Genomic DNA, 22,040 nt, shown 5'->3' with positions numbered 1-22,040 from the left:
GTATATTATTATTTGTCATTTTATTTTTTTTAAGAAAACACATCTAAAAGAAAAACAAAATTACAATTTAATTCCTTATTTGAACAATTTTGTAAAAAGAAATTTTCACATTATCAGAAACTAAGCCACTATTTGAAATTTTATTGTTTTGAAAAAAGTGTTCAAAAAAAGTTGGGCGTTTCTTTAACTGTTTGCGTGGGCCCTGAGACCATTTCATAGATTCCATCAGTTTTTATTACCTTCAACGTTACTTTTTATATCAAAACATTTCAAAACACTTATGGTTATTCTTTTTTTCGTATTTAATTTTTCCATTTATTTTGATAGGCCTCTTTTCTTCCCTCATTTATAGGAAGTATATGTAGTTCAAAGTGTTTTTTTTTTGTAATGGTTTCCATAAATTTTGAAGACCACACTCTTAGTAAATAAAATGGTTTGTAATCGTAAAAATCTAATAAAGTTTTCATTTAACATTTACACTTCAAAAATGTAGTTGTTTTTCATTTTATTTGATTTTTGTTTTTCGTTAATGCATTTTGTAAATAAAATTAATCAATTTGTAATTGATAAGATTTGTGTTATAAGTTGCATAATAAAAAAAAATATTTGTTTAATATCTATACGAAACACCTGCTCAAGAGGTAATGCGGAAAGTGAAATAAGTGGATTGTTTTATTCAACTAAAAGTATGTTTAGACTTGAGTTACATCAATCAAATCGAAGTTTTTATATTTGTTTAGATTTAAGTTGTCGCATTATCTGTCAAAATTACTATATATTGCTTGTAATTAGATTAATTAATATGTATGCGTATCTATTAAGTTGGGGTCGATAATCCTTTTCGAAACTTCTATAAATAGAAATAAAAATGCTTATATTTTCACAACAAACATTTGACCAATTCACAATCGGTGTTGTACGGTTGTATTGTAGTATGTCATATTTTTTTATTATTGATTTGTTTTTGTTACAAAAGATTTTATTTGAAAAATTTTTATGACAACAATGCTACAAAGATACGATTGTGAATTTATTTATAAAATCAAATAATACTGGTTCCTGCTTATTATGAACCGATCTTTATGGAATTTCGAAAATTATGGATGCTTATAAAATTCCACTTCTTTTTGATAAGTCCCAAAGTCCCGAATTGTTTTACGTGAACATTTGCCGTGTTGGCCTTATTTCATGGTATTTATTTTCAACCACAGGGTGAGTTTCTTTGACGATTCATCTCCGCTCTTTTTTATCTTCCAATTTCTGTACATGGTTCTCTCGGTCTATGTACAAACACTCTAGTACTCGGGCCATCTCATCTCTAATCATTTTTGCACGATTACTTATATTCCGAGATGCAAAAACATCTGATCCGTTCTCAAACACGCAGATGGGTTGGCCTCCGCTGAGTCGTCAACAGTACAAACAGACGCAGTCGGTAGACCGAGATACGAGTTCATTAAATAAGACTAGGACTTGCAATATGGTAAATCTGGTATGAACTGAGTTTTCCCTGAACTTACCTGGACAGGGAAGGAAAATTCAATGTCGTTTCTTGTTGAAGATACCGTTAATCCATCAAAATTCAAGCCAGCACATTTTTCATTAATTCGATATATCCATAGAGAATGACATCTGACACATTCACTCACTCCGTATTCTCCTACATTCACTTCTCTTCCTTAATTCGTATTAAACTTCAGCCACCAGGTGCAACCGAAAGGGACCTATCTAATAACCGGGACAATAGAAAGTTCAAAACTCTGCCCTGCATGCTACTGATTCCCGTGATATCGGATTATATGATTATCTGGTAAATAACCTTTTAGTTATTTAAGAACAACTAGACTCTCTCATCGAGAGATTTTGCTATTCGCTTATGCTATGTTTACACGATTGTAAGATCTTACAACGTTGGCAGTAAAATGTTCAGAAAATGTCTAATAACAGTGAAAACTTACAAATTTTGTCTTCCAAGATTGTCAGTAATGTCTTTTCTTACAACGTTGCAAATTGAAATTGTACGATTTGACGATTGTTTGACATTTTCTGAACATTTTACTGACAACATTGTAAGATCTGACAAACGCGTATCACGGTTTTGAGAGATTAACTTTCAAAGTCTGTGAATGTCATTTTTCAGTATTTAAACGAAGAACGCTAGTAAATTTAAAACCTGATATAGATTGCCCAAAAAGGTTAAAGATTAATAAATATTTTACAAATATAAAGGTTATAAATTATTAAAACAAATCCTTAGAAAATTACATTTTTTTCGAGGAGACATTTATTTGTAAAAAAAGACTTTAAAAGGAATTATATAATTTTCTTAAAATATAACAACAATATTATGACTTTCTACAGACATTTACAGGTAAAAAATAAGGATAAATAAACTGTCAATAATGTCTTAAGATATTTATATTACCATTATGATTATTATGGAGTTAAAAAAAGGAAAAACTACTAACAAATACTAATGCCCAACACAGTTGGAAATTGAAATCAATTTATGATTCATAACATCATGACAGACAATGACAATTGAAAATTCTTAAGTTGGAAAGGTGCTTTAAGAAATAATGAAAATAAATAAACAACAATAAAAATAATGAAAAGAAAATATATAACAAAAAAACATTGTCTCTATTGAAGAGTTATTTTAAGTAGCGACTTAAGAAGCTAAGAAAGGAGTCAATATAGAGATATGGGTTATTTATTTTTAAGTTACACACACACATTTTATGAATAAGAAATGCTCGGCTCAACATCATTCAATTATTATTACAGCTGCCTGATTAGTTTAAAGAAAGAGTCTTAAATTATGTGCCTGTTTTTTTTTCTTTCTTTTTTTCTATAAAAAGAAGGTATTTTCTTCTTTTGAAAACACTTGATGGTGTTAAAATTAAAAACAAATTTAAATAATTTAAGTATTTGGTTGGCTTTATTCCACTCTAAAATCAATAATTCCTCTGCCAGCTTAATTTCGTTTGTTAATGAGTGAATAAGCAAGTATCTTTAATCTTTCTACTTTTTAATCGCCGGGGCTTATTGACCAAAGATTGTCTTTATTATAATTTTCTTAAAGAAAAGAAAGAAAAAAAATACCAGTAGTAAATTCCATTTAATTCTTCAGTCTTTTGACTTTTGTTTATGACTTGCTATAAGCTTCTGTTTAAGAAGCTGCCATTTAAGTAGAGGCGATCGTAATACATTCTTTCTTTTTTGTCTACAATTTAATCTTTAAGCTGCATTTGAATTTAACAACATTAATACGAGTACCAGTAATAAAAGAATTTTAAATAATAATTTCATTTTTACTACTTAAGATTTTTCACTCACTCTCCCTCTCTCTCTCTCTCACAAGATCTATTTGTGCTTTTATGTCTGTCATAAAATATTGTTTTATGTTCAATTTTATTCGATCATTATTTCACTGATCTACAAAATAGTATAGTTTTAGTTTTCTTAAATAATCTTTGTTTTGTTTATTGCTATTAAAACATAATTTATTATTATTTTTCATGTTTTTATTTTATTTTTAATTGTGTTTTTTTATTATTATTTTTCTTGGTTGTTAGTTTTTTAATGTTTTTGAAAAGAAAACAATCGTTTTATTTTAATCTTGTATTATGGCGCGCTGTTACATTTGTGTCGCTTCAATTGTGATAAATGGCCTATTTTGTAAACGTTTGTAGAAAGTTAGTTAAGACCACCTAATGTGTTTTACTTGCTTTTTTTCTTTCCAACTTTTCTATGGTAGTAAAAATTTATATTATTGCTGTAAACAGCTTATAAAATCCGGTCAACGTTGCAATGTAATACGATTTTTTGAGGTTATTCATACAAAGTGTGTTAAACTTTTCAAATGCTAAAATGCTTTATTCAAAATATATTATTAAACCTTTGTTATTAAGTACTTTTGGTATTCAAAATAGAATATGTTTTACTCAACGAAAGTGATCAAATTTAAATCTTATTTAAAGATTTTCATTAACAAAGCGATGACCGGAACTAAGTTTGTTATCTACGACACTATTCGGCTTCAAAAATCCTCAATGATATATAAGTATGTTCCATATTAACCCAGCAAATACTTTCATTATCGGGAAATCAATCAATCAATCTATAGGCCAGTCTATATATTGGTTTATAAACCAGTCTATAAATTGATCTATAGACCAGTCTGTAGATTGATTTATAGACCAGTCTATAGATTGATCTATAGACCAATCTATAGATTGATTTATAGACCAGTCTATAGATTGATCTATAGACCAGTCTATAGATTGATCTATAGACCAGTTTAAAGATTGATCTATAGACCAGTCTATAGATTGATCTATAGACTAGTCTATATATTGATCTATATACCAGCCTATATGTTGATCTACAGACCAGTCTATAGATTAGTCTATAGACCAGTCTCTAGATTGATCTATAAACCAGTCTATAGATTGATCTATAGACCAGTCTATAGATTAATTTTTCGACCAGTCTATAGATTGATCTATAGACCAGTCCAGTTTGGTTGTCATCCTATAGATTGATATATACCCGTCTATAGATTGATTTATACCCCGGTCTATAGATTGATATATACCCCAGTCTATAATTGCTCTATAGACCAGTCTATAGATTGATCTATAGTCCAGTCTATAGATTGATCTATAGACCAGTCTATAGATTGATCTATAGACCATTCCAGTTCGGTTTTCATCCTATATATTGATATAAACCAAATTGTATTCCTTACCAGAATTATTACCTGGTCTTTCTATTCATTTGGTCTCAAACTCCTAACGCAATGGATCCATGGTGCTGAGATCTTACAATGTTGTCAAAATAAAATCTTAGAAAATCGTATCACCGTTATAGTGAAATACTTCTGACTTCTCTGTCGTCCAATTGCCGATCGTCTTCGTTACCCCAGCCAAATGACTGTAAATATTCGTCGGTTCTAACTGGGGACAAGAATTGAATTAAATGAGGTGAGAGCTTTGGTCTTGATTGTCTAAGTATATATAAATGATCGATGTCTTGAGATTTAGTCCTCCGAAGTTTCTCAAGAACGATTTGTTATTTTAAATTTCTGTTTGAAAATCAGCAATAGGCAATCTGATAGAGATTAATAGGGATTTCAATTACGGCTTTCTTGAGTTCCAGAGATAGGTACATAATGTTTTATATCAAATTCCTATAATCAAATTCCTTTCATAAAATTACTACAATGTTGCAATATAATTACTTTTAGATAATCTATGAAATATAAAACAACCATTAAATTTAATTTACCAATACCACAGCTAGACTTCATCTCTTCGATCTGTCTAACACAATTAACAACAAAATCCCATTAGAAACATCCCGTAAATCTATCTATTAAAGGATTAAAGTAATAAAAAACATCAACCCAAAACTTGCAATTACCTTTAGAATCAAATGAAATATACATTTGTCTTTAATGTCTAAAATGTACATTTCTCATTTCGAAAACAAACAAAAAAAAAAAAAAATGATATACAATCTTAAGCTGTCTACAGAGCAGACAATATGTCTGTCTAAGCGGTCAGCAGTTATACAAGTAAAATATTCCTCGCTAACATTGTACAAAGTACAACAAGTATCATTAAGAACATGGTACCGCTAATGTATAAAATCTCAGTTTACTTTTTGAAATTTGAAATATTTACAAGAACCATATAAGAACGATACCGACAGACAGACAGAAAGACACACAAAAGTTAAAGTGCCGCTTTAGACATTGACCATGAATGAATTGAAAATTTTAAACATTTTTTTTACTTGTTCATAGTGCAGTCAACATAATGAAAACGCACTCAATCCGTTTCAAAATGCTAACGAATCATTTTGTATGCAATAAGAGTTTGTTTTACCCGATTAATGTTGATCGTGTAAGTGAGGAGCACTCGTTTTCTGTACTTGTGTTGTAAGTAGTTTGTTATTTATTTTTTTGGGGGAAACGTTTTATTAGTCTGGTTAGGAAAACATTGGGTACGTTAGATACGAAGTTTTTAATCCAACACCTCTGGTCAACCAGACTAGAAAACTAACCTTCAAGCCACTTGTAGACCCTTTCAACTATATTTATTCTGAGTGTTTATATTATTCTAAGATGATCTAGTCTGTTGAGAATACAGGTCCTAAACGGATGGAGATACAGGTCTGGATTTTCCATTATTATTTTATATTGATACAGTTTATTCGGTATTAATATGGACGAAAATCGGTCCTCCTTTAACAATAGGTTTCCATGAGAATATGACCTTAACAGGCTTAAAGACACAGTTAAAGTGATGACAGTTTACATAAATGATGATCTTTTAAATTAAACTCTGTCAAACATTAAAATATTTGGTCCATTATTGATCCTACGACCCATATAAATTTTCAAAAAATAGCCCTTTATAAAAGAGAAATTTAATAAAAAGTTATTTGTTTTCAAAAATTAGTCACTTGTCGAATTAGGTCCAAAATCCAAGTGAATGGACCTCTTACGAAAACCATCCCGACGATCATGTTAATATCATTATATGACATTGTTTTGAAAGTGAATGTATTCGGTCGGTAAAGTCGATTATAACCCTCTTACTTTGGACTTTTTAGTTCCGGAATTTTTTTTATATAAAACTTACATCTTTTGTCTTCAGTACCTACTGATTACCAATTATAAAAGCAAGTTTATTATATAAGCAAGTTTAGGGATAAGCGGATGTCATTTCTAGAGAGTACTATATGGATCTTTTAACAAATTGGATTAGATTCGTAAGTGATCCTTGAGACAGTCCATATCAAAATCGTAAATGTTAACTCATCAGTATGTCCTGATCATAATCACAAATGTTATGTATCTTACGATACGATCAAGGATCAAAAGAGACAAGATCTCTTTCCTCAAGATCGTTTTACTCATTCGTTGGAAATTTCATATTTTCGCAAAAATGTCTTCTAATTGCATTATGATGTGGATATGCGAAAGTAATTGATAACACATTTGGACCCCATCACGTTCAAGTAGAAAGTCTTGTAAAATGCAAGTTAGTAGTTGATGTCTCCAGATTAAATTCCCGAATGTTTCTTACGGCCGTATTAATGGTTTAAATTTCACTTTAAAAACATTGCAATCCTTAGTTAATCTCTTGTGGCCTCCGGTAGGTTAGTGGTTAGTATTCTAGTCTGGTAGATCGGAGGTGGTGGGTTCGATTCCCACCTGAGGCACTGGTTAAGGAGCGCACAACAGGCCCGTTAGAGACCTAGGTGTATTTCTTCGAATTTGATGTATATGTACATCCTCCTTTCAAACTAACTAACTAATTAACTAGTTAGTTAATCTCTTAGAAACCTAGCCCAGCGGAAAACTTCCCGAACCAGTACCCATAGCAATTCGAAACCATCTGTGTAGACTGAGATCGTGTCGTTCCGAAATACAGTATTTGCATTTCTGTCTTATCTTGTTTGTATTCGAATACCGAAAGTTCTGTTCTTTTAAATTCAGCCTTTCTGTGTGGTTCCATCATCTATGCGATTATATATCAGGACATTTGACTCTGAGTCATTGTATTATAAATATCTAGAAAATAGATCTAGAACATCGTTTTTCCAAAAATAAGTATCTCAATCACTAAAACTTAAATAAAAAACCTATCACTTTCCTAGTACTAAAAACACTTTAACCCTTTCGCCCTTATAAAAAAAACAGTAGCGTAACAAAGATTGTATATCCCTGATTTGATTGTCGTTAGAAATTAACAAGCCCACTAACGACATTGTTGTGCCTGCATTTTTTTAACAAATCTACAACAACAACAACACTAATACAACATACATAAGCTGTTAACGAGTAAATTTATTTTTTTTTATTTATTTTTTTTCTATACTTGTATCTAGGAGTATAAATATTTAGTAAATTTTTTGTTGTATACGCTGATGATTTCTGCAGGTATTACGCATAATTGAAATTTATGCCATGGCCAACCAAGCATTCATCGATTTTCAAATGACATTTTGTTTGTTACAGTTTCCTTTATTGCGTTGACAGAGGGACGGACGTATGAACGTGCGTACGTCTGCAACATAATGCAATCAACGTGTGACTTCTAGTGATAATGTTAAAATGAAGTGTATAAAGACTATATATTGTGTGTATGTGTGAGTGTGTTAGTAAATTAACAAAGTTACTGCAACAATTGTAGCATAAAATTCTTATGTTGTTGCTAGACTTTAATGTCATTTTAATTACACTTGTACTTGTATTACCAGTCGTACTCTCTATATATATGGGAGTTTTGTTTTATTTGTGGAATGCCATAAATAAGTTCATATTGTTTTGTATAAGTACCCGGTAATTAAACTGAAACATGTACTGAAATACATAATTATGAATACAATAAATGCTTGTTAAAGGGGCACCCCCTTCTTTTCTTATTCCCTTTACAGAGGCCCCTTATTTTAGCGTAAGTTATGGCAGCATAATATTTCTGTAAGAGTTTATGCTGGGAATTTTAATATTTATTTGGGTTTTTTGTGGAATATGTATTTGAACTTCAATTTTGTTTTGTATTTCAAATGCATTTTTTTGTCTGCTCCTAATTAATCAATTTTAGTGCTTAGTTTTGGTTGAAAAAAATTCAAAAATAAAGGATTTGTTGAATAGGTTTTAACAAAATAATCATTAAGTTTTAATGATTATGAAGATTAATTATTTAATTTGAAATATAAATTATATAAAATACTATTGAAAGTGTACATTATTTTTTAAGAAATAACACAGTCTATCAAAAAAGTCGAGACAAAGAGACCACAATATCTTTTTTAAAGGAATGGGCTCTACAGAATCTGGCTTCTCTAACACATCACTGTATAGATTTCTTCATCACATCGATATATCGTTTCTTAACAGCGATAAGTCATCTTAAGTTTGTTGCATCATCCGAAGTCCAAGGTTTAACATCTGTTATATTTTCTCCCTTCTTCTTGATCTTACATTTTTAAAAAGTTTATGGGAAGAATAAATTCCGAGCCAGATACAGATTCGTCGCTGCTCAACTATATAGAAAAGGTTGTCGATCTGTGTAACTATTATCTCTTAAATCATCTACTCCCGCTCTTGGGACTTAATTCCTATGGGTAGCCTAAGGTAACTATTGATCAGGATTACCTTATTTGTTTTTAGAATTACTTCTCGACGTTACCTGTAGTGATGCAACATTGGACACCATCTTGTTGTAACAGCCATTCTAATCCCATTTCAAAATTCTATGTTTTAGTGGCGTAATAAGATCTATCTTTGTTATTGGCAACACTAGCCTTGGAGTTCTTTCTGCCTATTGGAAGAAAAATGCCCTCTTGTTCCTTTTTCCTGTGACAAAAAGTTTCTTTATTCTGCGGCCATTTCATCATTACAGCTTTCAGGAATTTCAGTATGCGCTTTTTAAATAATATACTGCATTTTATGTAGATAATGAACTCGAAGATCATTAGAAGATTCCACTTCTTGACCTATACGAGCTTAGCGCCGTAAAAGAAAGATCTACAGAGTCCAAACACATTAGTGAAATGTCAACCTTATCAACGTCCCACTAATGCACAACTCGCAAATCTGTATTGGTTGTTTGCCCTTAGGTCTATTGGAATTTTGCTTGTCAGTTTGCTGGCATCATATAATCCATGGCAGAGATTATCCCGGTGTCTTCTCTTGACAATTTTGGTGTAAAATGATGTCTTTTTCTTTATTCACTGTCTAGCTTCTTTTCTCTCGTGTTTTGTGTCTTCTTTTGATGTTTCATTACCAGCGATGTTGATTTTGACTACGTCCTCGTCTTTGGAGTAGTGTTTCTGGCTTGCTGGATTCTGGTTTGAGATTCCTTTGCGAGAAACATAGCATAGCTTTGATTATATAAGCTACTCGAAAAATCTGATTCTCTTTGTTTCAGATATTAAGAGAAAATTCGAAGTATCCTAAAGAGTGTCGTTTTGTTTAGTGTTAGATAGCTATGATCGACTTCATATGAGAATACGGGAAGCTCTTTTTTCTTCATACAGTTGTTCTTCTTCACCTTCTCGTGAAATCTGATTCTTTTTGTTTCAAATATTGATAGAGAACTCGAAATATCCTGCAAAGTGTCGTTTTCACTATAAATCACCACTTTCACCAATCGCTCGACTTCATCCATTTTAAGATTTTGTATCATGGTTTTGTTTCTATCATCTGACTACGATCTATATATATATATAGGTTGTGGTTCCTTAGAGCTATCTCCGAGTACAGTATCTGATCGAGTCAGTATCATACACATTTTATTGCTTAAACAACTATCAAAATCTGATAAAATATTCCTATAAAAAATCTGTCAGGTAATCTTCGAAAAATCGGAGTCTCTTTGTTGAGAGAAAATCCGGTGTATCCTAAAGAGACTCGATTTCATATGAAAATATGCGAAGTTCTTTTTTCATTCTTTTCAAGATTTTGTATTTTGGTCTTGTTCTATTATCTGACTATTATCTATGTTTAAAGGTTATGGTTCCTTATAGATCTTTCCAGTACATTTTTCTCTTTTGCCACTACATTTATGCCAATGGCATGCTGTAGACTTTACACATTGACCGCCACGAAGGGCATGAGTAATGAGTCAATTTGTTATTTTCGTATTTGTTAGAAATTCAGTCAGTATCTAATCATACATATTTTATTTATGAAACAACTGTCAAAATCTGTAAAATTGTAAGTTTTGTATATAAATTTAAAATGTGAGTATCGGTCCTAATTTGATCTAAGATATGCATATTTTCAATGGGTATATGATTGATTGATACCTGCTTAAGTGTTTAAATTATATATGTTGTGGGGTCTAGATTTTTTTTTAGAATTTTATGCTCAAAAACGTATTAATATAAAGAATTGGAAAATCAGTGATGGTATTTCCCATACTTGAAAACCTTTTCACATATTCACTATAAAACTAAAGATAAAATCAAATCAAACATTTTGTCCGACTCTTATGATTCTCAAATACCACTTCCGTTTATGACACAAATTTTAATCTTGAAAAAAATTAAATCTTATAAAATCCATAAAATAACACTTTAAAATTTGTAACACTTGTCAAATGTAATTTTTGTAAAAAAAAATTAAGTAATAAATAACCGTAAAATATTCTTTGAAATATGACGACTTAAAACAAATAAAACATTTGTACAATTCACAATCTTCGGGTATCTATGTATTGTGTGTATTTTTGTAATAGTTTAGACTTGTGTATAAATGTTGTTAGTAATTTCTATGAAAAAAGCTCATATAACTTTAAGTTTGTTTTTCACATGTTTATTTATTTCGTATTTAATGTCAAACTATCATTCTCTTGTGAATGCCCACTTTAAAAGAAGATAGAATAGAAGAAGAATAATTTCATTAAGTATTAAACTAATTTAACTAATTTTAACTAATTTAGTTTTTTAATTTAATTGTTTTTTTTAATTATTGGTTTTTCACAAGCAGATATCGGCATTCTATATTTGTATAAACGATATAAAGGTGTAAATACACGACACGCATTGTACGCGGCAACGCGTTATAGGCTTCTGTGAAAAAAGTTGAAATAGTGTATTTTCATAGCACATGTTATACACTGTAGTTCGTAACGCGTCTGCCGCGAAAAGTTCAGCAACTTTCATCAGGGTTGTATTTTGATTTGTATAGAACAAAAATTTACTAATATGAAATAAATTTCACTAATAATGAAAGAAAAATATTAAAAATTTAAACAAAAACATAAAATTTTGTTTTTAAACAGTTTTTATATTAAACACCATTAAAAATTGATCTGTTGTTGTTGTCGTTGTAACAGCTCGACTGTGGCCGATAGTTCTTTCCTGGGGAAAAAAACTTTCGGTTGATACAGCAGTCGCTGGGTTGACAATCTTTGGCCGAGTATGACTCGGGTCGTTCCGGAGCGAAAATCCAATTGTCGTGGGAACGAATAATGATCTAATGACGCGTGGTGTATAACTTGCAGCTTATAAACCGCGAAAAGTTTTAAAAGCGTAAAACGCGTTGCCGCCTCAATGCGTGTTGTGTACTTCCACCTTGAAGCTATGTTCACACTTATCAAATGTTTAGCAGGAAAACTTAAATATTAAATTTTTGTAAATATTTTAAAGATATTATCTGATTTTCGATTATTGCAAATTTTTTAACATTTTGCCATCAAATATTTAACAAGTGTGAACTTACCTTAAGTTTAACAAAACAATTTAAATAAAATTCTGTAAAATTTCTTTAAGATTACCGACGGTATCAACTTTTTTCTCCAATTTTTATTGCTTAAAATGTACCTACCTTTGCTTTTGTAAAACTGAATATTTTTCCAATTTCAATATTGAGGAAGTTGTTTTGTAAAGATTTCTTTTATGACTTTTGCGTTAATTTAGAAATTTTATTGTAAACAATTTATAGTTTTAGTTCCCCAACTATTCCATACAATTTCAGTCGATATTTTTAGTTTTAAGAAATACGAATATTAAACTTTAAATAATTTCCTTATTATTTGGTTTCGTTTATTTACAGTTGGTTTCCCCATTTTATGTTTCTTTTTATGGGGCGATTCATATAAACGCGGTTTCTTCTGTGATGATGAATCTTTGATGCATCCCTTCAAAGAATCAACGGTTAAAAGCTGGATGTTGTATATTATTGGTCTGGTGCTGCCAATTAGTGTGGTAAGTCAAATTTAATAGCTTTTTAATAAATTTTTTGAAAATTTCAAATTTTAATTTAATTTTTTTTGAAAATGATGATTTATTCATAACATAAAGATATGAATTGCTATTAACTACATAATTTCCCTTAATAGTGACATAATTATTTTTTTTCACCAACTGTCTAAAAGTAATTCTACAGCTGCTTGGTTTTTTTAATTGAAAAATCCAATTTAATTTGAAAGTCATACAGCATTTAGGACTTGTTTTAAGTGAAATTAAACATTTAAAATTGTCGTAAAAAAATGTCCTGCTTCAATAAAACATTTTTAATTAAAATATTAAAAAATATATTCATTATCTAATCGCTAAATACAGCTGCTAGCTGCTTGTTTAACAAACCATTAAATGACAAGCTGATATTTAAAATGCACTCAATGCAACGAATACGAATTACACCCCAGAAAAAATAATGTTAGTTAATGTTTACATAACAGTTCATACACATGTTAAAATGGTAATAAAAATAGTACAATTATTTCGATCGTTTACTTTCTCTTTATTTTGACTTTGCTGTTGTTAGAGCATCAAAACTATTCGGAATCACGCAATATGTTGATCAAACTGGGAATTTTTTGTTTACATTATCAGACATGACCTTTCCAATTTCAAATCGAATACAATATGTGTACGTGTGTTTATATTGGTTGAACAACAACACTACTTACTCACTAAGGATGGTCTGTCATTAAGGCACAACCAAAAACAATTGTAGACTGATTGAAGTTATGAATGACGGAGTGAATGAGTGTGTGAGTGATACTTGAAATGTACTTTATTGATCACAAGAGGATTTATATTTAAATACAAAAAGAGAATCGATATTATAAGTGATGACACATGCCATGTCGTATTTGGTTTAAAAATATAGTTGAAGAGTGTAAAGACCAGTTGATGTAATACCCTACACTAGACATTTTAGTATTTGAATTAAGAATTAAGCTGGAGAGTGTAAAGATCGATCGTTGTAATACCACACATTAGACTTTATGTAGTGTAAAGGCCTACAGTTCTAGCCCATAATACGTTCGTCGTAGTAAAGGATGTTGCACGATCTTTCCGTTATTAGTTGTTACTTAGAAACTGCTTTTATGTGGGAATCATATCTACTTTCGGAATGAAAACCAAAAAAATGAATCAATGACGTCGTAGATATTACTAGTTTATTTTCAATTTCGACTTGATTACGAAGCGATAAAAACTTCCTCGGATTTATGCCAAATACAACTTTTGTTACAGTGTTGCTCTAGCATACATATATCAGGTGTCAAACAATCACCACACGCTGAGGTCATACATATTAGGAAAATACTTAGCAGGCACCTCTGAAATTTGATAGAGCATCAATAATGGAAAAAGTTAATGCTAATGTCTAAAAAACTAGAAGGACAACGATCATATTCTATCGTAAAACACCGCAAAAGTGTTCGTGAAAACAGCTGAAAGTCTTAGCGCCATGATTAGCTACAATGTTTACTGAAACCTTAACAATTAAGAAAAATAGATCTTATCCTTTGATGACGATGATTATAACTTGTACACATCGATCTAATGTCGACTAGATTTGAAACATGGAACATGTAAACTTTATCATAAACATAGCGCCTAACTGAGTTGCATAAAGTTTTTGATTACTGACGCGGCGAACAAACTACGTAACAAATATTCTTGTAAAACAACTCACTGGCGTGAAAGAATCCCTGATGTGTTCAAGGAAGCTCCCCGGTTGCGGGTTTCTTAATGAACTTTCCCATCTTGTTTTTGGAATCCGGGAAAATATGTGCTGACAACATCTCTAGACTTCCGGCACTATGATATGGAATCGAACCATGAACCGGTAGCTCTCAGGCCAGAGTTTCAGACTTTATCTTGTCCCGGTTAATGGAAAGGTCTCTGGAGGTACACATGCTGGAAGTTGTTTAAATTCAAATTCGGGGGAAAAATTCTTCGTTAAAAGACTGACATGCGGTACAGCCTAGAATTCAGGATCATTTCGGTGCTGTTACCGAAACAACAGATGCTTCATAGAGAAATATGACACAAGATGGATGTAGGGGTATTTAGGATTTACCTAACTGTATTCCTAGAATGATTGTGTTGACTGTTTTCTTGATGAATGATGGATGCAAGGCATATAAAACAAGTGATACCATTGTTTAGGTAATACTCCTTCCATACTAGATCTACCACTGTGTGTTCTTTGTGATTAAGACCAAGTCCTCGGCATAATTGTGGGTTTCGTGTTTCGGTCTATACATTCCAAATTGTACAGCTTCTTTGGGGGAGCTATAATATTCTACAACAGTAATATCTTCTTTGCGGTATTGGATGATTTTTATGTTGGCCTAAAGAGCATAATAGGTGTATAGGGGTTGAGCTAAAGACTTTAAAGACCTGTGTATTAACGATCCATGTTACTGAAGTCCAAATAGGCTAGAAAGTGGAAGAGCTAAAAACGCAATGACTGGTTAACCGATGAAAGCTAAAGTATAATTCATGCTAGAGGGAAGATCTAAAAGGCTCCTAACTTAAGAAGTCAAGATACTCAACAGAAAAGGCAGTGCCTGGAACGAGGAGTGCAAAGAAGCTTTAATAATAAATACTTTGCCTTTAATAATATAGAATACCAGCCCCTTTTTAACAGAACTCAAATCCATACACCTTTGTTTATTTAGAAAATTATTTAAATTAATTGTTGACTCAACTCCACAAATATTGAATATGCACTCAAATATGTTATTTATAGGAAATTGAAAATATATCTAGAAATATTAAATGATACAAGTAGAGGAATTTTAATAGAAATCGTAATATATATTTATTATTGCAACACTAAACCTAAACATTAAAATACATACAATGTATTCCATTGATAAAGTCTGTTTGTTCTATTCAAACTCATATACAAATATTTAAAATAGTTTATGAGGTGTTAGATACAACATTTAAATAAAACCTAAAAAGTTGTATGGACAGCAACACAGAAAAACCCCTTGAAGAACATTTGAAGACAAGATGTGGATGTTTTTGAAATTTCAATTTGGGCATATGGTTCCCATATCCAAGACAAGGGAATTGCAACAAAAACAAATATAATGGGAGATAAATAACATTTCAATAAAGTTCATAAAATATAGTTTGTATTAAAAAAAATATTCTAATTGTTTGCTACTTTTGTTGTTTGTTACTTATTCAAAACTTTATTTCTCCATTAAATTTTATATTATAATCGGTTCAGTTTTATGTTTGCCATATTGAAAATTTGTAAAAAATTATCGAAAAAATCTATACAGAAAATTTAAAGGGCTCGACTGAATATGAAAGTGTTTTATTACAGCAAAATTTAAAAATTAAAAAAAAAATAAGAAAAAGGAAATAAAATAAATTTTACAATTTACAACATGGCAGTTCATAAAGAAATAGTATGTAGGTCAATCGTATTTTTAACATATGTTTAACACTCTTATCCACTCTTTTATTTGTATTATTGTTAAATTTAATTTATTTTCTTCTTTAAATTTTAACAAGTGTTTCAATATCGTAGAAATTATCTTGGAATCATTGTAAATTATTGACACCATTTGTAAGCTTTTAAGTACTTAATTATATATAACATTCAGCCAGCGCAACAGGGAAACAAACTTTATAAATTTCGACAAATACGATTTCCAGAAAACAGATGTTTTAATTATTCAACTCTTTTTTTTTGGGGGGGAAGGGAAATAACTCCCTCTGAATTAGGTTAAACCTGTCATTGACAGTGAATTTTTTATACACAAGTAAAAATTTGAAATTTATTTACGATTTCGCAATTACTGACGGAAATTTTATAAACTATGCAAAAAATAACATGGCGGTTTTCTTTTGTTGAATCAGATTACAAAATATTTTGACAGATTTATGGAAATTATAAAAATATTTTAAAATATTTCATATAAGATTTAAAAATTGTTATGAATTTAACAATAATTATAATTTTTTTTGTTAAAACAAGTAGGAATTAGACGGGACTATATCATGCAAAATTCCTGTTCTCAGGATAGCACCCAAAGTCTTTGATAAGCTACAGAATCTACATGGACTCTGTGTAGTGCTGAAATTTGCCAAATAGAGCAAATGACATAATTAGGATGTTTAGGAAATGAATGAGATAATAAACCTTTACTAGAGAATTCCAAGTAGTAAACTGTTCCAATACCTTTATTATCTCGCAGCATTCTTGGCAAAAGAATGTTGGTTACTAAGGGAGTAAGCGTTGTAAATGAGTTCGTGGCGAATCTGTATTATAAGGAATGGATACATGTGTATGGGACCCTGACACAGTCGTATAGCGAAAGTGAGTGTGTTCCATGAATGAAAACTGTGTTGTGCTATGTAATGATCTTGTACAAGTAATTCGATTGAAACCTCAAAATCTATATGTATTGTATACCTCTGAAAAGAAAAAATTTCGGCACATTTGATGAATTCGCATCTCGGTCTACCGAATGATCCTAGAATCTAGGTTCATTCGGTCCTAGATAGATAGATAGATAGATAGATAGATAGATAGATAGATAGATAGATAGATAGATAGATAGATAGATAGATAGATAGATAGATAGTTAGATAGATAGATAGATAGATAGATAGATAGATAGATAGATAGATAGATAGATAGATAGATAGATAGTTAGATAGATAGATAGATAGATAGATAAATAGATAGATAGATAGATAGATAGATAGATAGATAGATAGATAGATAGATAGATAGATAGATAGATAGATAGATAGATAGATAGATAGATAGATAGATAGATAGATAGATAGATAGATAGATAGATAGATAGATAGATAGGTGTGTTAGTTAGTTAGTTAGTTAATTAGTTAGTTAGTTAGTTAGTTAGTTAGTTAGTTAGTTAGTTAGTTAGTTAGTAAGTTAGTAAGTTAGTTGGTTAGTTATTTAGTTATTTAGTTATTAAGGTCTCTGTACTACATTGATATCTTAAGCTTATGGAGTCCATTGTCTAGGTTTCGACCGCGATAGATTATTTTTTTGCCACATCTGTCATTTATCCAAAAACTTTTTAATTTAAAATTTCTATTTTCTTTCAGATACTAATCGTTGAAATTATTCAATCGAAAAACCATGAAAAACTTACTAATGGCAATTCCACAGCAAGACGATATGTTTTCATGGACTATGAAATACCCGATTGGATGGTCGAATGTTATAAGAAAATTGGAATTTTTGGTTTTGGTGCTGCTGTCAGTCAATTGACAACTGATATCGCAAAATATTCAATTGGACGTTTGAGACCACATTTCATAGATGTAAGTTGAACTCGTTTAATTAATATCGTTTTAAAAAGCTTAGTTTTAAAACCTCACCCCAAAAAAGACACATGTTTAGCAGGCAACTATCTTGTCTTAAAATTAGAGAAATTTTTTTTTGTAATTAATATGTTGTTTCTAGATAACGTGTGAGTAGTTTGAGTTAAAATTTTACTTGTATTTTGTTTTTGTTACAATAACAAAATACAAGTAAAATTTGTGCTCAAACTGCTCGCTCGGTATCTAGAAACAGCACATAAATTAAATTTAAGAGTTATTTTGCTGAAGTACATTTCAAGTGCGTGTTATTTTTGAAAACACATTTTTAGTAAGATTTTTTATAAAAAATTATGTATATTTCAAAAAAAAAATCAAATATGTTATAACACCCTAAATCATTTTTTTATAATTTGCCGTATTTTAAATTGTCATCTCTACTGTCACAGCACTTTTGTTAATGACTTTGAAGGGGAGACATTTTTGTTCATTCAAAAATAAGTTTTGATAGGTTCTTCAGTTTTTAATGGAAAATTGTCGCCAGCTGTTGTCATGTTTTTGTTTCAAAACTAATTTTTAGATCTGCCATCCAACATTAATGTTATGAGAGTTGATTTTTATCCTAAGTGTTCCCCATATACACAAAAACCATAAATCTCTAATATGGATCTTTCGCTGAATTATTAGTGTAATTAGGTGTGAATTTTCAAACAATTCAGTTTTCATTATGCAGATGTTTTTAAACTAATTTTAAAATATGTATCATTTTTATATATTTGTATTATAATTTTGAAGCAAGTTCACTTTCAAGGTCACTCAAATGTTTGAAACACTTTAAGTGCAGAGTCCCTACTCTTAAATTGCAAACATCTATAATTGTAAAATTATATAGAATTTTCTCATTCATCCATAATCATGAAACTGAAAGAAAATTTTTCTTGTGTCTCCTTTGCTTTTTTGATTTGTCTGCGATTTTTGTTAAAATATGTTAATAGTTTACTCTTTCTCCTTGACATTATTAATTTATATTGAACAGATATTAATAATCGAACTGATAGACAAAGAAGCAGACAGATTGGATCTGGTATATTTAATTGGCATCGTATCGTTTTAAATAGACTACATGCAGATCCCAGCGTATGACGTCAAATCGTTTGTTTAATTTATTGTAAAAAAATTTTAAATGTTTAATTTAAACACTTCGAGAGTATTCTTAATGTTTCAAAGATATAAGAAGTTTTTGATCACAATACTATAGATTTCTTTGTATTAATTAACTTTTTTGATATTGGTGAACTTGAAAAGCGTTTACACACAACCGTTTGGAACTTTTAAGATTGTTCTGATTTCAAATTCTAAATGATGACAACTATATTTTTAATTTAAACGCTGTGGTTTTATTGTAAAACCTTGGGTCTACTGCACTTCGGTTTAGAACTTAAGTGACGTATGGTTTAATAAACTAGAATTTCATATAACTAGTTTAGTTACTGGTTCAGATAACCAACAATTTAAACCAAGAGTTCTCATTTCCCGAATTATTCGGCCGAAGGCTGTCAACCCCAGCAAACACAATAATAATAATATCAAAAGTTCTAATTTACACTAAAGCTGAATCTGAGCACCGGGTCCATTCTGGAATCGGAAATTGAATTTAACCTCAGATTACGGTGTTTCACAGTTTACTAGTGTGTTCATCCATTTAGGCTTGGGTTGATGTCACCTCGGGAACTTCTCTGTGCTGAGTCATCAGTGACAGTGGTCGAAAGTTTGAAAACAACAACGGCCAAATACTACAGGATCAGCGGCAACAAAAACATAGTAAACACCACTCCTTCGCTCTTTCAATTGAAATTTCCTTCTGGAATGCCCCGATTCTCAATCGGCCAAATATTTTCAACTCTGCAACAGATGTATCCACTGAAAGTTGTTTCTAATGGAAGCTATAGCTATTTCCATTTTTTATGACACCACAATATCGCCCATATTAGGAAGTAGAAATAAGGTCCTCAAAGCGCCTCCACTAGGGGTATGATTGTAATGCAATTAGCAGTGGTTAGAGGTACATTTATGTTGTTTCAGTGTGATCGGTCAACATAGTTTAGTGATAATTAGTAGAGAAACATTGAAAGCTGCCAAAATAATGTTCTAAAGACCTTAACGGGTGACATAATGTCCATGGACATTATGACATACTTAATTGAGTCATTGTGTCCATTGACGTTGTCACAAAGTCTATTAGCAAAGACTATGATGTATTTAAAAGTCCTTTCATCAAAAAAGGATCAATTTAGCACAGCCGGTATTCGAAATTCCCCAGAATTTTAAATGCCTGCGGACGACCGTATGAAGGCTATTCAGGAACACTTTTGTAAGAAATGCAGGGAGGTGTGTCACCCCATCTTTAACATTACACTGTTGGATGCTGTTGGTATATAGCAAATACAGAGTACTTCTGACACAACTGAGATTGGGATAGAGTTACATTCTTAATGCTTACTAATCCCTTATATACAATGCCCAGCATGCGGTCAATGACAATGTCTTAGTCCACCCATCTTCACTTTGTCCAATGGATTTATGAACGCATATGAACGCATAAAACCCTCTGATTTTATGTCGAATCTTATTACGATATCGGTTCATTTCTTGACATTTTAAGCGGTATTTGGGGTAGATATTTGTACAGGAGCTGAAATGGTTGTCCAAATCTTAAGGTCCTTCTCTTACATTCTCTAAAGTTATTTCACAGACGGACAGACAGAGATACATATGTATGTATGTAATTTTAGAAAACCCGATTATATTTGTAAAAACTTACAACTAATCACCACTGTATTACACTTTATCATATTTAGATAAGTACAACATTATTATTTTTACACATTTCATATTTGTTCTTTACAAATCTCTATGTCTTTATGTTAAAGATTAAAGGATTTTACGGTTGTACACAATCTTACATTCCAGGCCACACCTGTGTTACACAATCTAACAAAAAATATAATAATTTTCAAAAAAAACTGAATGAATTTCAAAAATTCAATAACGTAACAATAAACAAAAAAATATATCGGCAATTAGGAATGCAAGTTACACACTTATTTGAAAATAAAGTGACGGATTTATAAACAATGCATAAAAATCCAAATGAATTCGTAAATGGACAGGAATTTTCTGAACCTTTTTTTTTTAAAACAAAACTTAAAATAATGCCACCCAAGTTCAAAGAAATAAATACAAAACAAAAAAAATTCTCACACTATTGTAAAATGATCCATAGATACATGAAAAAAAGATCAAACCATACAGAGGATCAGAGCTGTAACAATATGTTACTATGAACCATTTATAAAACTCTTGCCACACAATTCAAAGGAAAAACATACAAGTCATGAAATGGACTCGAATTGCATAAAAATAAATCTGCAACATAATGATGACTTTGCATGCATGATTGTGTGTAATCGTATGTTGGTCTATTTATTTTGAAAATATAAAAAAGTACCAACTACTGCATATATACTTCAATAGATCTAATTTTCATTTTATACAAAAGGTTGAAAATAATGCAAAAAAAAAAAAATAAAGCTGCTTAAAAGATTTCACACAAAAAGATCTATTTTTTCGCAACTAAGATTCAAATTACATTTTGATAGTTTTCAATTCGTATTGCAATGAAAAATTAAAACACATTCACATCAATTATTGTGGTCCACGACTACAATAAGCAGTAGCTCCCCTCATTATCCAACCATGCAAAAAAATTATTTTGCAAATCATTTGGTTTGATATTGATAGTGAATGATTTAGGGGTTTCTCGATTGTTAAACTATAAAGAAATAAAGTGAATTTCATTTAAAATTTGTTAAAGTGTCTTTTTATTAAGGTGATTGCAGATATAACTAGTTACCTGATTTGTATCTATGATATACAGAATAAAGTTGTTTAAAATC

The 22,040-nt window shown here is 30.6% G+C and overlaps 1 protein-coding gene across 2 annotated transcripts in view; it reads left to right on the top strand.

The window, feature by feature from the left end:
* The window catches only part of LOC111674576 (putative phosphatidate phosphatase), a 56,057-nt gene that overhangs the window by 24,407 nt on the left and 9,610 nt on the right, over nt 1-22,040 (top strand). For both annotated transcript variants that reach the window (XM_023435221.2, XM_046954433.1), the window contains exons 2-3: nt 12,581-12,732; nt 17,869-18,087. In XM_023435221.2, the coding sequence (XP_023290989.2) occupies nt 12,581-12,732; nt 17,869-18,087 (371 nt within the window). The remainder of the gene's footprint in view (nt 1-12,580; nt 12,733-17,868; nt 18,088-22,040) is intronic.

This window comes from Lucilia cuprina, chromosome 6 (assembly GCF_022045245.1).
Source record: "Lucilia cuprina isolate Lc7/37 chromosome 6, ASM2204524v1, whole genome shotgun sequence".
NCBI lineage: Eukaryota > Metazoa > Arthropoda > Insecta > Diptera > Calliphoridae > Lucilia > Lucilia cuprina.
The sequence above is the reverse complement of the archived record's forward strand: the minus strand, read 5'-3'. Positions and strand labels throughout refer to the sequence as shown.